Source organism: Orcinus orca, chromosome 19 (assembly GCF_937001465.1).
Source record: "Orcinus orca chromosome 19, mOrcOrc1.1, whole genome shotgun sequence".
Lineage (NCBI taxonomy): Eukaryota > Metazoa > Chordata > Mammalia > Artiodactyla > Delphinidae > Orcinus > Orcinus orca.
Genome location: NC_064577.1, coordinates 12,260,711 through 12,275,756, shown reverse-complemented (window position 1 = coordinate 12,275,756; position 15,046 = coordinate 12,260,711). Strand labels below are relative to the sequence as shown.

At 53.4% G+C, this 15,046-nt stretch overlaps 3 protein-coding genes and 1 long non-coding RNA gene across 8 annotated transcripts; 3 read left to right on the top strand and 1 right to left on the bottom strand.

Annotated features, from left to right (window-relative positions):
* The first annotated feature begins 16 nt into the window (after positions 1–16).
* Positions 17–1,706, top strand: TRAPPC1 (trafficking protein particle complex subunit 1). Its single transcript, XM_004266885.3, has 5 exons — positions 17–75; positions 186–284; positions 437–507; positions 858–996; positions 1,292–1,706. The coding sequence occupies exons 2-5, from the start codon at positions 186–188 to the stop codon at positions 1,418–1,420; spliced, it is 438 nt and encodes a 145-aa protein (XP_004266933.1). The 5' UTR covers positions 17–75; the 3' UTR covers positions 1,421–1,706.
* A 127-nt stretch (positions 1,707–1,833) lies between these two features.
* KCNAB3 (potassium voltage-gated channel subfamily A regulatory beta subunit 3) lies at positions 1,834–9,964 on the top strand. Of its 5 annotated transcripts, none has more exons than XM_004266886.3 (14): positions 1,834–2,930; positions 4,276–4,319; positions 4,409–4,446; positions 4,686–4,765; positions 6,073–6,117; positions 6,219–6,263; positions 6,475–6,518; positions 6,717–6,803; positions 7,078–7,163; positions 7,308–7,428; positions 7,513–7,607; positions 7,685–7,805; positions 7,976–8,064; positions 8,365–9,964. In XM_004266886.3, exons 1-14 carry the CDS (start codon positions 2,689–2,691, stop codon positions 8,440–8,442), a joined length of 1,215 nt encoding a protein of 404 aa, XP_004266934.1. In that variant the 5' UTR covers positions 1,834–2,688; the 3' UTR covers positions 8,443–9,964. The 5 variants fall into 5 exon arrangements, with proteins under 5 accessions (XP_004266934.1, XP_033278858.1, XP_033278855.1 ...); XM_033422967.2 differs by having other exon boundaries at positions 7,054–7,163; XM_033422964.2 differs by having other exon boundaries at positions 7,685–8,064.
* Positions 4,994–11,807, bottom strand: LOC125962203 (uncharacterized). The gene is made up of 4 exons (XR_007473712.1): positions 11,672–11,807; positions 10,549–10,583; positions 10,150–10,338; positions 4,994–8,058 (listed from the first exon to the last, which is right to left on the bottom strand). It is a non-coding gene; the product is annotated as an uncharacterized LOC125962203 (long non-coding RNA).
* A 602-nt stretch (positions 11,808–12,409) lies between these two features.
* RNF227 (ring finger protein 227) lies at positions 12,410–14,463 on the top strand. Its single transcript, XM_033422968.2, is given in 3 exon segments — positions 12,410–12,808; positions 12,810–12,924; positions 13,023–14,463. Coding segments are annotated over 3 exon segments (570 nt in total). The 3' UTR covers positions 13,079–14,463.
* The last annotated feature ends 583 nt before the right edge of the window (positions 14,464–15,046 follow it).

Here is a 15,046-nt window from a genome sequence, read left to right as displayed (position 1 = left end):
GAGCGTGTAGACCCGGTGGGGCGGGGCTCCGCGGAAACCGGAAGTATCGAGTGACGGGCACTCGGAGAAGTTCCGGTGAGTTCGCGGGAGGGGTCCCCGTCTGGTTGGAGGGATCCCGGGCTAAGAACTGGAGCCTACGGGGTGTGGGCGGTCCCGGAGTGAGGCTCACATTCTCTGCCCTGCAGATGACTGTCCACAACCTGTACCTGTTTGACCGGAATGGAGTGTGTCTGCATTACAGCGAGTGGCACCGCAAGAAGCAAGCGGGGATCCCCAAGGAGGAGGTGACGAGAGGGCCCCGCGCAACCCGGGTGACCTCACATCTCCAAATGCACATTGTCCCAGTCCAGCTTCTTCTCTCCAAACCCTGGCTCCTTCCCACCCCAACCCTGGCTCCTTTAAAAACCGAGAACTAACTCTGCCCCTCTCCCTCCAGGAGTACAAGCTGATGTACGGGATGCTCTTCTCTATCCGCTCGTTTGTCAGCAAGATGTCCCCGCTAGACATGTACGCGTAGTCAGAGGGGTTGTTGAGGGAGGGAGGGAATTTGGGGGCGGGGGAAACTTTCTGGAGTGGAAGGGGCTTTGGCCGCCAGAGAGGGTAAGGAGACAGAGAAGAGAGGCCGAGTCCGGGGCGAGAGTGCAGTAGCTGGCAGGAGCGGCGGTGGGGAAGATCTGAAGGTAGAGAGGTTGGGCAACGGGGCTAAATTGAGGGGTGAAGATGGGAGGTGTCTTTAGTCAACCAGGCTCCTACAAACGACATGTTTAGAGAAGAGGGAGTCAATCTAGAGGAGATCAGAAGAATCTCTTTGGGAGAGATTTCGCTTCTATTCCTTAACATCCTCCTCATCTCTGCAGGAAGGACGGCTTCCTGGCCTTCCAAACTAGCCGTTACAAACTCCATTACTACGAGACGCCCACTGGGATCAAGGTTGTCATGAACACTGACTTGGGCGTGGGACCCATCCGAGATGTGTTGCACCACATCTACAGTGCGGTCAGTGCCAGCCCCTCGGACCCTTCCGCCAAAGCTTCAACAGCCATGGCCACTTAGAGCCCCAAGACTCCTTCAGCTTCCCTGCCCTAATCCTACTGTATTGTATCTCTATTGAAGTCAGACTTCTTGGGACCCTTTAGGTCCTTATACACTCCACCACCAGTTTCTCCCCAAGGAGGGTTTGCCTTCCAGCCCTTGATCGCTGTGCATTCACACACCCTTGAGGTTATAGTAGGTTTGGGGTTGAAAACAAGAAGTGTTCAAAGCCTGGCTCTAACACCCTCCCCCTCCACAGCTGTACGTGGAGCTGGTGGTGAAGAATCCCCTGTGCCCGCTGGGCCAAACTGTGCAAAGTGAGCTCTTCCGCTCCCGACTGGACTCCTACGTCCGCTCTCTGCCCTTCTTCTCCGCCCGGGCTGGCTGAAGGAAGCACACTACCTCACCCCTCAGAAGAATCCTTGTCTATCTGGGGCCCTTTGTTTCACCTGAGGGCCCCTACTGGCAGCCCCACGGCCCCAGCTCCTCCATCCCCGTCAGGCCCCTTGGCAGCCCTCCCAGGGGAACAGCTTAAAAAGCCCTCCATGGTGCCCTTCCCATCACAGGAAGGAAGCCTACTGGAGTCTCTACACCTCCAAACCAGGCCCTCTCTCCAGTTTTATCCCCTACCTGACGCTGGGAGAAGTACAGAATAAACTTTTTATCACCCTCTGCGACCTGAGTGTGTTAGTTTCAGTGGTCGATCGGGGCCTGCCCCTCTCATGAAGGCGTGAACCAGGGTGTTCACATCCCCTGAACCAGCAAAGAGGCTTTGTCCACGGGTTTCTCAACAGCGGCACTATTGACGTTTGGGGCTGGATAATATCTTGGTGTGTGTGTGTGTGTGGGGGGGTGCTGTCGTGTACTTTGTTCTGGCTGCCACTCACTAGATGCTGGTAGCACGTCTCCATGTCTTTCTCTTTCTCTCTTTCTCTCACACGCGCGCGGGCGCGCGCGCACCCAGATCGTGACAGTCAACAATGTCTCCAGATCTTGCCAAACGTCCCCTAGGGGAGAAAATAGCTCACTGATTGAAAACCACTGGGTTGGGGGAAGGCCGACTGGCCTCGGGGTGCAGAGAGTAGAACCACCCTCCCGGTTCTGCTCTCCGGTTCCTGTGAGCCCACAGAACACCCAAGCTGCGGAGCTCCGGAAGGTGGGGCTTATGCAGATGAGCGGCAGGTTTTGGCTGGGAGGCGGGCGTCTTTATGCAGATGAGGGGGCGGTGTCTGCATGTTGATAAGCTGGGCCCGCAGCCGACGCGGCTGGGAGTCTATCGGGTCCCGCTGCGGTTCGGGCTGAGGTGGCATCTCTCTTCCGCCCCCCCCGTCCCTAAGTTCCTACCCTCCGAGAATAGCCCTCGACCTTTACCCTCGTCCATTTCCCCCTCTCCTCCCTGCGCCAGTACCCCCGAATCCTAATCGCTCCACTCGTGGCGCCCCCCCGCGTTTCTCCTCTCCGCCGCAAACCCCGCGACCTCCAGCAGCCCGCCCCCGCGAGCCGGATCCTGCCTGGCTGCTCCCGCCGCAACCTCCTCAGCCTTCCCGCTCTTCTAGAGCTCGCGCCACTACACCCCCGGGTGTCTCCCCTCGGGCTTACCGGTTCCCTCCTCCTTCCGCCCCCTCGGAGCCCCCTCCCTCGCCTTGGCCAGCCGGCATGCAGGTGTCTATCGCATGTACCGAGCAGAACCTTCGCAGCCGGAGCAGTGAGGACCGTCTGTGTGGACCCCGGCCGGGCCCCGGGGGCGGTAATGGCGGGCCGGTCGGCGGGGGGCATGGGAATCCTACAGGGGGAGGAGGGTCGGGCCCCAAGGCCCGGGCCGCAGTGGTCCCCCGACCCCCAGCGCCCGCTGGGGTCCTCCGAGAGAGCACCGGCCGAGGCACTGGCATGAAATACAGGTATGGGGGTGGCCGGGCAGCCCGCCACATCTGCTCCCCTTTCCTGACCCTTGAGGCTTCCTGGGATGCTTCCAGAACCCCCTCAAACTTCGCTAAGAAGATCCCGGCTCACTCCATCTCCTCTTCCCATCATTGGCACTCCCTTACTTGGGCCCTCTCTTGCTCTCCGTCCATACCCCCGACTAGTAGAAAATCAAGTTTACCAAGGTTGACCAGGCCTGTCAGACCCAGGGGATACTCCTAAGCTTCCCTCCTTACCCTCAGGAAGGCGAGGGATGCACGGATCTCCAGGCTGCACACCCCCACCCCCACCCCCCGGGATGAAGTGTCCTTGGGTCGTGTCCTGGGAAGATGCGGGAAGGAAACGGCTTCTCACTGTGGCCTGCTCAGTGTGCCTGACCCAGATACTGCCCCCACATGCCCCAAGGTCTCCTGCAACCTTCTTGGTGGGGAGGGAAGTGGGGCCCTTGGAAGGATGGACCACATCTCTCAAGCCCCTGCCGAAGGACAGGGGCCATGTGGGTAAGATGGACGGAAATGTAACCGACTTTATCTCAGAGAACCTCTGGGCTCTCAGGACTACCAGTAGGGGGGAGGGGAGGGGCTCCTGCTTGAGAGTGAGCAGAGGTCACTGATCTGACCTGGCTTTGTCACTTGAGGAATTTGATCCCCTCCATGTGGTGGCCCTGATTGGGAAGCTGAGCGGACGGCCTGGGTGGGGGGTCCTTGGGAGGAGCGTCTCTCTGGTTTGAAGACAGACTTCACAAGCCAACAGGAGCAGAGGGAGTAGAGAGGGGAAGAGGGGGAACTGGTCTTACCTCTCATACTCTCCACCCAGGTGTCCTACCTGCTTTTGTTGGAGGCCTCCCTGCCTAGCCTATCCAAGGATCCTTGCCTGCCTGAGTGCCTGAACTTGACTTGGTTTACCCCTTCCACCCCAGTGTCTGCCCTTTAGCACAGCACTCTCTGATGATCTGTTTTCACAAACTCATCACAATTAGCCAGTCGCATTCCTCCCAGCCAACCCCCACCCTCGACTCTACACATCCCAGAGATGACTCAAATAAACACAAGACCCACCAGCAGAAACGCTAAGCAGGCAGCGCATCTTCAATGTGATAGGAGGGAACAGAGGCACTGGACAGTGGCTCCAGAGGAACAGTCATTATTTGTTCACTTATGCTATGGCCATAGCACTGCCCAATTCAGTGGGCTCACTGAGTCTAGCTTCTTTGGACTGAGACACCCTGAGGGCATCTCAGTCTGGAAGGAGAGGAACTGGAGGCTGATAATCTATGTTCCTAATGGAGGCTCTACCCCTTCCTTCTGCCTCTGTGTCCTGCAGGAACCTAGGAAAGTCTGGTCTTCGGGTATCCTGCCTTGGCCTAGGTGAGTTAGAAAGAAGAGGAATTAAGGGAAGGGGCGTTCTTTCATGGCTTGCCCCCACAGGTCTCACCTGCCTGGCTTCTCTCTTGCAGGTACCTGGGTCACATTTGGTTCTCAGATCTCAGATGAGGTATAAGTGATGGGACCTAGAAGCAGGGTGAGGGGGTATGAGAGAACCAAAAAGGGGGGAAATGGACTTGCATAGGGGTTTGAACAACAAGCATGGGGAACGGTGGACCTGAGGTTGGAGGATGGGGAAAGGGGAGTGAATGTGTAAACGAAGGTTGAGGTCTGATGGGCTAGAATGCCGTAAGGAAGGTAACTGAGAGGCTGGTTGCTGGTCTTCAACTTTTTCTCTCACCATCCTAGACAGCAGAGGATGTGCTGACAGTAGCCTATGAGCATGGCGTAAACCTGTTTGACACCACCGAAGTGTATGCAGCGGGAAAGTAAGGACTGGGGTGAAAGACTAAGTTACACTTGGAAGGCTGAGAGAATATCAGGGCTTTTTGGTTTCCCCCCTAAAGAACCCTGGGAATTCTGCATCACTAAGTTCCAACCTTTCAGCCAATGGGGCCCCAAAGCATTATGGGAACTGTAGTCCCAACATCTGTCTCTCCAGCTTTGAGGGCAATGGGGCATACTGTGCAGTCAAAATGAAATAAAACAAACAACTATTTCCTGGACGTCATTTATGTGCAACTATGTGAGGATGACAAAGATAAATTTCAAACATACTATACCACAGCACACATGGCTTCACGCTGCAAATAGTAAAAACCTAGGATGACTACTCCTGCCTCTTCTTCTGGCAAACTCTTCTGCTTATCTTTAAGACTTGTCCCAGATGTCAGCTCTTCCAAGAAGCCTTTGCCCAGCTCCCCAAAGTTGGTCACTATCCCCATCAGCTCCCAAAGCACTTTACACTACCCTCTGACACAGAGTTCATCAATTACTCGTTTACAAGGCCATATTCACTGCTCACCTGGGAGGCTCCTCCCTCCACAGAACTTGTCTTGCGCTTTCCCACGTCACCTAAGTACCTATGCAGAGCCTGTCACAGAGCAGGTATCTGATTGAAGGATGACATCAATATGCCCTCAAAAAGCTCACAGTCTAAGTGGTTAAACAAACAAACCAAAAGACAAGGAGATACGAAAGATTAAATAACAGTAACACTTCAGTAAGAGCCCACCATAACTTAAGACTTGTCACACATTAACTCATGATTAAGTGTCAAAAAATTGTGTAGCCAATAAGAGCTATGGAAGCTGACAAGGACTGACCATAGACTACAGCAATCAGAGAACATTTTCCATAGAATGAGGCAGAATCCAAGCTAAATTTTGGAGGACCAAGCTAAATTTTGGAGGATGGGTGGAACTTTGCAAAGACTAAAAGAAGGGGGAGGGCAATTCAAATGGTTGGAACCAGACGAGGCAGTGTCCTCCCTGGCTCCACTATAGTTGGTCCCTCTTCTCTCATCCTATTCTATCCCTTCAGCACCCAGAACAGAGCTTGGTACACAGTGATGCACAGCTGACATTTGTTGAATGAATGAGTGAAAATGATACGACTAGAACCCTAGATTGGGAGCCCCTCTTACTTAGTCTAGGAGGGGCTGACAGCCCAATGGGCTCCTTGTTTATGCTCCATTTTACAGGAGAGGAAATTAGTTGAAGGGAAAGGTGGGGAGGAAGGAAAGAAACTGATCCACTTTGGAGGGGTCAGTGCTTCTACACTGTCTTCCTTCCAGGGCTGAAAGAACCCTAGGCAACATCCTCAAGAGCAAAGGTTGGAGGTAAGACATGTTGGGTGGGTGGGGAGGGCCGGGAGGTTGCTGGGGACATGATCATCCAAAAATCCTTTTCTTGCCCGTTCTACCATTTCTCTTTCTTCCAGGAGATCAAGCTATGTCATCACCACCAAGATTTTTGGGGGAGGACAGTAAGTGGCTGCCTCACTATAATTGGGGAGATCTGCAGAGACTGTGTGAAGGTGCATGGGATGGGGGTGGGGACAGCAGTCCCTGCACCTGCTACCCCAGGTCTGCATCCTGCCTGTGAGGACCCCTGAAATACCAGTTCCTCATGATTCCAGGCCAGCCCTGGTCCCTTATCTTTGACACACCTCATCTCTGACTTACCTTTTCCTACAGGGCAGAAACTGAGCGAGGCTTGAGCCGCAAACACATCATTGAGGGTAAGAGTTAGGGGCTGGGAACTGGAGGTGGCTGGGTATGGAAGCCAGAGGAGTTGGGAACATTCTCTGAAGCTCTGAGTCTGAGGCTTTGAATAGGGAAGCCGGGATTTAGGTGGCCATGGCAAAAGGATAAGGTCTAAATTCTTAGGAAACTGAAGCTGAAGAGCTTACCTTCCTCGCCCCATGCTTTTACCCCAGGCTTGCGAGGATCCCTGGAACGCCTCCAGCTGGGATATGTGGACATCATCTTCGCCAATCGCTCAGACCCCAACAGTCCCATGGAGGGTAAAAGCAGCACCCCAACCCTGACAGCCCTTCAAAACTGAGCACTTCTAAAACCCTCAGCAGAAGCCAGCCCCTGCTCAGGAGGCCACCCAAGCTCCACAGCAGAGGCTCAGACCCCAGGACTTGGACGGGGAGGGAGGTGAAAAGCAGATACCAACCCCTCCGACTCCACAGGGATGAGTGGGGCCTTGGTGGGGCAGGCAGAGGTCTGCACATCTGGAACCCAGGATGCCAGGGGTCTGACAGTGAGGCTCTCCCTCTCCTATGTGCCTAGAGATTGTGCGAGCCATGACCTATGTCATCAACCAGGGCCTGGCCCTATACTGGGGGACATCCCGATGGGGGGCTGCAGAAATCATGGTGAGTGTGCCACCCACCTCGCCGTCCTACAACTTGTTCCCACTTTTCACATGGCCACTCCAAACCCCACTCTACTGGAGGGGGGGGAGTGGAAGAAAATGGAAGGAGTGCTCTGACCCCCATCTTTTCCCCACCCCAACTCAGGAGGCCTACTCCATGGCCAGACAGTTCAACCTGATTCCTCCAGTGTGTGAACAAGCTGAGCACCATCTGTTTCAGAGAGAGAAGGTGGAGATGCAGCTGCCAGAGCTCTACCACAAGATTGGTTCGAAGTCCCCTCATCCCTACCTTTCCCTCGGCCTCACCATCACCTAGATCCCTTTCCCACATCCAATCCTCTTCCTCTTAGGTGTTGGCTCAGTCACCTGGTCCCCTCTTGCCTGTGGCCTCATCACTAGCAAGTATGATGGGCGAGTCCCAGATACCTGCAGGGTCAACATCAAGGTGAGATCTGGGGGCTCAGGACAGCAGGAGTGGACTATCTGAGGAGTCGTCTTTTGCTGATTCTCCTTGGCCTCCAGGGCTACCAGTGGCACAAAGACAAAGTGCAGAGTGAGGATGGCAAGAAGCAACAAGCCAAAGTCATGGACCTTCTCCCCATCGCTCACCAGCTGGGCTGCACCGTGGCGCAGCTTGCTATTGGTGAGACACTGCCAGCCCTGGACCCTGCAGAGGCCTTGTCTCCTCCTGAGATGCTACCAAACCGCAGACTGGTTTGTCTCTGGGGAGGACCCTCTTCCTCGGAGACACCTCTGAAGTCTGCGTGCTCACTCTTTCCGACCAGTTCTTTTTTATTTCCTTCTCTGGCCCAGCGTGGTGTCTCCGCAGTGAGGGTGTCAGCTCGGTCTTGCTGGGGGTGTCCAGTGCAGAGCAGCTGATTGAACACCTGGGCGCCCTGCAGGTGAGGGGGGAAGGGTGTGGGGGGGAGTGGGGGGGGGGTGTCAGAGCCAGAGCCCATCTCTGTCCCCTGTCCCAGCACTCAAGCAAGGCCTTGCTGTCCAGCCCAGAATGGGCCTGTGAGGTCACCCACTACAATGTCCTCGCTTGGCAAATGAGAGGTCCCAGGGTGAGACGGTGAGGCAGGGGCACAGCTGCGACTCTTTCCCTGCCACCTGGCTTCGCTGTGCGGCTCCCCGGGTTTTCCAACCTCATTCCCTTGTTCAGCAACCCTGCACCTCTCCACCACCCCATTCAATTGCAGGTGCTGAGTCAGCTGACCCCGCAGACGGTGATGGAGATAGAAGGGCTCCTGGGCCACAAACCTCATCTCAAGAAATAGTCCGTCGGGGGCGCAGGGACCCGCTCCCAGGACCGCTTCCCGCCCCCGCCTCCCTCCCGCTCCGGATCCCTCCACGCAGCGGCCGGAGCCAGGGAGGCCCCGCCCACTAACGAGTTCCGGTCACAGTAGCGAAAGCATGAACAAAGCCATATCCTCCCGCAGTGGGGCTTGAGAGGGAAAGTAGTCCGCCGCCCCCTATTGCGTCCTCCTAGGTCTCCCTGCTAATCCTGGGCATGAGCTACTGGGCTGTCCCCTCTCTGCCACTTAGCCTCGCTCCCTTCTCTCTTCCCCTAATCGCCGAGGCCCAGGGGGAAAAAAGGCAGATACAAGACCCATGCAGAGTACCTCAGAAGTGGCCCTTGAAATGTCATCAAGGGGTAACAACCTAATATGAAGTGAGTTTTGATGTCATCTGGGACAAAGGAGATGGGGCTCTTACATTCGTTACAAAGGAAGCCAGGCTGGTCCTGGCAGGAAGTAAATGATAATCTTTGGGAAACTAGGACCCTGCCTCAGCCAGGAGGTGGAGGAGGGCTTAAAACCACAAAAAGTGTTGAGACTTTGTTCTTGTCAGAGAGGGGTAGGGTGGGGAGTGCAGTGACAAAGCACTGATGAGGGAAAATTGACGGCCGATGTATAGCCTGTCCTGGCACAAGTGGCCAGGGAAGCCCTTGGAAAGTACGGTTGGGCCGCACTTTGCAGGAAAAGGTGACAGCCTTTAGGTCAGGGCAGAGAAATGGGGCTGACATAAAAAGGTCTGGGGATAAACTTTTGAGCCTTGAGCAGGACTCCTACCCGGGAGTGGAGGACTGTAGTCTTCCTCCTGGCAATAATCTTAAAGCAATAATGATGGCCCCTCTTGTGTAAGACTTCCCAGGGAACTGTAAATAAAATCTCAGCTTGATCATCACTTACCGCGTCTGAAATTGCTGGGGGCTGAGAGGTTAGGATCTCAGTCTCACGTATCTGGGCCTCTAGCACCCTGCCGTTAGAAAGGTCCAGCACTACCTGTCCACTGCTCCTTTACCTCAGTGACCCAGGCATCATGCTCCTAGTCACTGCTCTCATCAAGGACCCAGGCACCTGATCCTCCAGGCCACAGCTTTCTTCCTTAGAACCCACAGGCCGGGCTTCATAGCTTTGTTGCTCCTCCCTCTGATGCTCACTCTTACCCTTGTTTTGTTTTTTTGTGTTTTTTTTTTGCGGTACGCGGGCCTCTCACTGTTGTGGCACGAACCTGCATCCCCTGAATCGGCAGGCGGGCTCTCAACCACTGCGCCACCAGGGAAGCCCCCTTGTTTTGTAAGTTATATTAGCCATTCGTCTTGTTTCCCTCTTGCCTGATACCCACACATACGCCAATGAACTATCTAGGTGGTTTTCCTGTGGCTGAGGGGGAGGGGCTGTTCTGAGGTTGAGGCTTTGGGATTTGGGGAAGGAGAGGTAAAATGAAAACCGGTCTATGGTTGAAATGATACAGAGACAGGGAAAAGAAATATTATAAAGAAAAGAAAGAAAACAAGTCAAAGATCAGGTGTGAGAGTGGTGGAAAAGCAGAAGCAAATGGGATTATGTCAGAGCCTTACCCTTATTCTTCCCCAAAGAACTCTGATTTCCCTGGGACACAAAGTGGGTGGAAAGTTATAACCTTTAAAGATCACAAGGCAGGGTAGGATGAGCTCTGCCTCCCTTAAAATATAACCTCACCGGGCTTCCCTGGTGGCGCAGTGGTGGAGAGTCTGCCTGCCGATGCAGGGGATGCAGGTTCATGCCCCGGTCCAGGAAGATCCCACATGCCGTGGACCGGCTAGGCTCGTGAGCCATGGCCGCTGAGCCTGCGTGTCCAGAGCCTGTGCTCTGCAACAGGAGAGGCCACAACAGTGAGAGGCCCGCGTACTGCAAAAAAAAAAAAATATATATATATATATATATATATATATATATATATATATATATAAAACCTCACCATCTCCCTTCTTCCCATCCTCACCCTTCCTTGATCCCGAAGCTGGGAGAGTAGAATAAAACCAATTTTCAAAAGAGAGAAGTCAGCAGCATGCCATTTACTGGATTAGCAGCCAACCGCATCAACTAATGAATACTTACATCCACTCCTATCATCTCCCACTCATTTTGGAAGACTGTGGAGGAAACAAAGAGGTAAAAATGTGTGACTATTGTTAGTTATTCTGTAACAAACATACAAGAATTTATAAATTCAAAATAGTACTCTCCTTAAACAGTTACCTTGGAGGGCTGTGCACTTATTTTAATGATGCCTACCCCATGGCTCAAAACATTGAAAAAAGTCCTCTTAGAATTACCTTCAGAGGCAGTTAGAAACCCCTTGTAAGGAATCTTCCTTTATTGTCACACCTCGTTTACGATATATACATATATGTGTATATATATATATACATATATATAATTTATTATTATTATTATTTTTGGCCGTGCTGCATGGCTTGCAGGATTTTAGTTCCCCCGGCAGGGAAAGAGTCCTAACCACTGGACAGCCAGGGAATTCCCTCGTTTACCATATTTATCACTCACCTCGTTCATTAATTTAACAAGTATTTATCTATTGAGTCCTACTATGGTACAGCACAGGGACACAGTGGTGAACAAAACCAGACTCAGAACAACCATTGTGAAGTTTACCGATGGGAAAGGCAAAGAAGTAACAAGTAACCCCCAAACACACACAAACTTTGGTTGTCCAAAGTCCAGAGGAAAGCACGTGGTGTTACCAGAGTCTACAGTGGGTATTTCACACAGTGAGGCTGCGTGGAGAGCTGAAGGTTGAGTGGGTGTTACTAAGGTGAAAGCAACAGGGTTTAAAAAAAAGAAAAGAAATGGGTGTTGGAAACGTTGGGTGCCAAGAAGTTAAAGTAAACACAACATAGGCTGGGTCACAGGATACTAACAACAGCTAATATATGGTGTGTTTACTGTGTGCCAAGTATCATTCTAAGCACCTTAGAATCAGTATATAAGCTGATTCAATCCTATTATCATCCACACGTTATAGATGAGGAAACCAAGTCCCAGAGAAGTTAAGTAACTTGCTCAAAGTGTCACAACTGGTAAGCGGGCTCTAGAGTCCGTGCTATGAACCTCCACAACAGAATCTGGACCGCAGGTCCAGGAGAGGAGGGTGAGGCTGCGGCTGGGGGATGGGTGTGGCACCGTGAGGGAATGTGGGCTGTGAGTACTGTGTCCTGTTTACCTGTAGCAGAAGTCACACCCCTGAGTCAGAGCTCAGGCTGGGCTGCGTTGCTGGAGCCATCATGGTGTGTGGGTGTCCAGGCCTGGCTACTCAGAAAGGATAGGATTCCCAGCATTCCTAAGGCCACGGTCCTGGAATCTAGGGCCCTCCTTAGGCTGAGATTTCACCTGGGAGTTGAGCAGTTTGAGAATAAAATTTGGGAAGCCACCCTTACAAGAACACAGGGAGGTCGTATATAACAAGGAAAATTGAGGGTAGCATCTGCTCAAACGCCCAGGAGCCCACTGAAGATTGGGCAGAATGGGCGGTGTCACTGGCTTACGAAGTACGTTTGGGTGGGTTGTGAAGGAGTGTGAGAAACCCTGTGCCAGTGGCTGAGGGCCCGGGCCCAGGGAGGGAACTGGGGATTTGCACACAGTAGAATTAAGGAACGCTGGCTCTGCGTGGGGGATAAAGGAAGCCATGGAGGGAGTGTGTGTGTGTGTGTGGGGCGTGCCGCGACTTCCCCTCCCCAGCCCTCGCACCGCCTGGCCCGCTCCCCTCGCTTCGCCATGGCTGGCATTCGGGGTCTCGCACCTCCACCGCCCCCACGCGTGCTGCCGCGGGGAGCGGCCTGACCGCCGCTTGACGCCTCAAGAGGGGCGGGGGTCTCACTATTAAAAGGGGCAACAGGCCTCGGCGCGGGCCCCAGAACAGGCCCGCTCCGTTAGCGACGCCCTCGAGTCCGCGGCGGGCACGATGCAGCTCCTGGTGAGGGTGCCGTCTCTTCCGGAGCGGGGCGAGCTGGACTGCAACATCTGCTACCGGCCCTTCAACCTCGGGGACCGCGAGCCCCGCCGCCTCCCCGGGACGGCGCGCGCCCGCTGCGGCCACACGCTCTGCACCGCCTGTCTGCGCGAGTTGGCGGCGCGTGGCGACGGCGGCGGGGCGGCCGCGCGCGCAGTGAGTCTGCGCCACGTCGTCATGTGCCCCTTCTGTCGCACGCCCACCCTGCTCCCGCGCGGCAGGGTCACTGAAGTCACTGTCAACCCGGACTTGTGGTCACGCTTGGAGGCAACAGAGCGGGCCGCGCACGAATCTAATGGGGCGGGTGGTCCGGTTCGGGAAAGCGGTGATGCGGCCGAGAGGCCGATGACTAGGAAACGGAGAGAAGGGGGCGGGGCCTAGGAGCGCGGGATGGCGTGAGCTCCTGCGGCCCTGGGCCCGGGTGCTGGCACCCGCGCGCAGGTGGCGGCGGCCGCTGCCTAGCAACGGTGAGGGGCCGCCCGGGTAGGCAGTGGAGGGAGAGCGCCCCGGAACGCCGGTTCGGCTGCGCCCTTCCGCTGCCACTAATCCTCCTTCTTTCCCCCAGTGCTGTACTCTCCACAGATCAAGGACTCGGCCCACATGACCCGCTGCACGCTGTAACCGCGGAACCCTGAACCTACGGCAGAAGAATGGTGGGAGCTGCATTCTCGGGGCGCGCTGTACTACGAGGAACTGGTGCCAAGCCCACCCCCTGTCATGTCCTGGAGTGTCACGGATGAGGGAGGTGAGCCAAGGGCAGAAGGGAACGCCCTGGGAGGTGTTGATGCTGCGCTGGGGAGGCTCCTAGACGAATCGCCCCCATCTACCGATTGTGCCAGCCTTGCATATTCAGGATGGAATGGCCCAGGGAGGATAGAAACAAAGTCTACGTTCCCGTGGGAAGCAGACAATTTCCCTAGCTGTGACTTTGGCTTTTGTCCAGGGCAGCTCTGATGTGTGGGAGCAACAGGTCCCATTTTAGCAATTCTGTGTCAATGATTTGAAAGTTTAAAAAAGATGGAACGGGAGAGAAGAGGCTGATTTCCATGTCATATTAATCTCACTTCTCTAGCACCTAAGAGAACTGAGAAAAATAAACCGTACCCACCCTACTCCCTCCGCTGGTATGCCTACTAGTGTCCCCCTTCCCAGTACTGTGTTCCTAAAATTGTCAAGATGCATCCCCACCTATGAGATTAGGAGCCTCGCTTCATTTCAGAATCTCCCTTCAACCTGTTGGGGCAGGTATGACGACGTCCAGAGGGCATCTATCCGAGTCACCTCACTAGGGCCTGTCAAGGGGAGGAGGGAGAGCCATTTGGCTATGGCAGTGGATTGTAAACTTCTGATATTATTTTTACAGCCACAAGGAAACACTGTCACTACTGAAAAAAGATGCTCATCATACAATTTTAAACTTGTGTCCCATATTTAGACATCACCTATTTCAGGGCAGGGGTTCAATTTAAAAGTCCTGTTCGTATCTTGTGATCGTAGAGTTACAGTCAAGGACCAGCAGCATCGGCATGACTGGAGCTTGTTGGAAGTGCAAAATCTCAGGATTTCACTTCTGACTTACTGACTTAGACTCTGCATTTTAACAAGAATCCCAGGTGATCATTTAAGTAAAAATTTAAGAAGCACTGGTCCAGGTCCTAGACTATGTTACATTTTCCCCTGAGTTAAAAAGGGGGAACTTATTAAGAATAAACCCCAATTTTTCTATGTTTTTACCTTTTTCCTTTCGTTAAGTCTCAGCTTAAATATTCCCTCTTTGGGGAGGTCTTTCTCGGCTTTCAATCTGGTGTAGCCCCCTCCCTCACCCTCTGTAATACAATGCCTTGTTTTATTTTTTCACTACTTTTATTTTCTGATATGTGTTTTGTTGGTGTCCTGCACTACAGTGTAAGCTCCATGATAGCAGTGACTAACTTGTGACTGTTGTATCTCCAAGGGCAACAGCAGTGTTTTTAACATGTACTCAATAAATGCTTGTTGGAATTACATTTTTTAATATAATAGCCTCAAAAATTGTCTGGTCTCTCAGCCTCTGAGAAGCTCTGGTAGTAAATACATGTCAAGCTGTAGTGTCCAGCGGTTCAAATCTTTGGCAAGCTATGCAGGTCTGACCCCCCACCCCCCAGCTCCTTTAAAATAAAAGTGTGCTTCTGCAACTGGGAACTGAACCTATGAAGCTGTAGTGACCTCTACTGACTCTTGGTAGAACTAAACAAGCTGAAGGTGGAAAGGACGATCAAAAGGATGAATGGAAGGCAGTTCTGAAACTTATCAGGCACCCCTCCCACTAAACTTCTGTCCAGTAATTCCTGCTATCTCTCTGATCTCAACCTGAGGCCTGTGGAGGTGTCCTGCTGTCAACCTCCATCTCCGCTGAGCTCATCACACTGGGGTGAGGGTTGGAAAAAGAGCCTTGGAGTTGTAGCTGATGATCCAACAAATAAAAATGAGAAAAAGGAAAAGTCACAAGATTTAAAAAAAGAGAGAAATGGGTAATAGGAAATGGCAGGAAGCAACACCCTTTCTTTCCTCATCCCTCCCCGAAACCAAAGAACTCCCCCACTCAAAAAT

Bases quoted from the DNA above. Each gene is read 5' to 3' on its own strand.
- TRAPPC1 (XM_004266885.3), top strand. From the start codon at position 186: ATGACTGTCCACAACCTGTACCTGTTTGACCGGAATGGAGTGTGTCTG. The intron at 508-857 runs GTACGCGTAGTC...TCATCTCTGCAG, and splicing joins AAGATGTCCCCGCTAGACAT to GAAGGACGGCTTCCTGGCCT. The intron at 997-1,291 runs GTCAGTGCCAGC...CCCCCTCCACAG, and splicing joins TGCACCACATCTACAGTGCG to CTGTACGTGGAGCTGGTGGT.
- KCNAB3 (XM_033422962.2), top strand. From the start codon at position 2,689: ATGCAGGTGTCTATCGCATGTACCGAGCAGAACCTTCGCAGCCGGAGC. The intron at 6,118-6,218 runs GTAAGACATGTT...TCTTTCTTCCAG, and splicing joins CTCAAGAGCAAAGGTTGGAG to GAGATCAAGCTATGTCATCA. The intron at 6,264-6,474 runs GTAAGTGGCTGC...CTTTTCCTACAG, and splicing joins AAGATTTTTGGGGGAGGACA to GGCAGAAACTGAGCGAGGCT.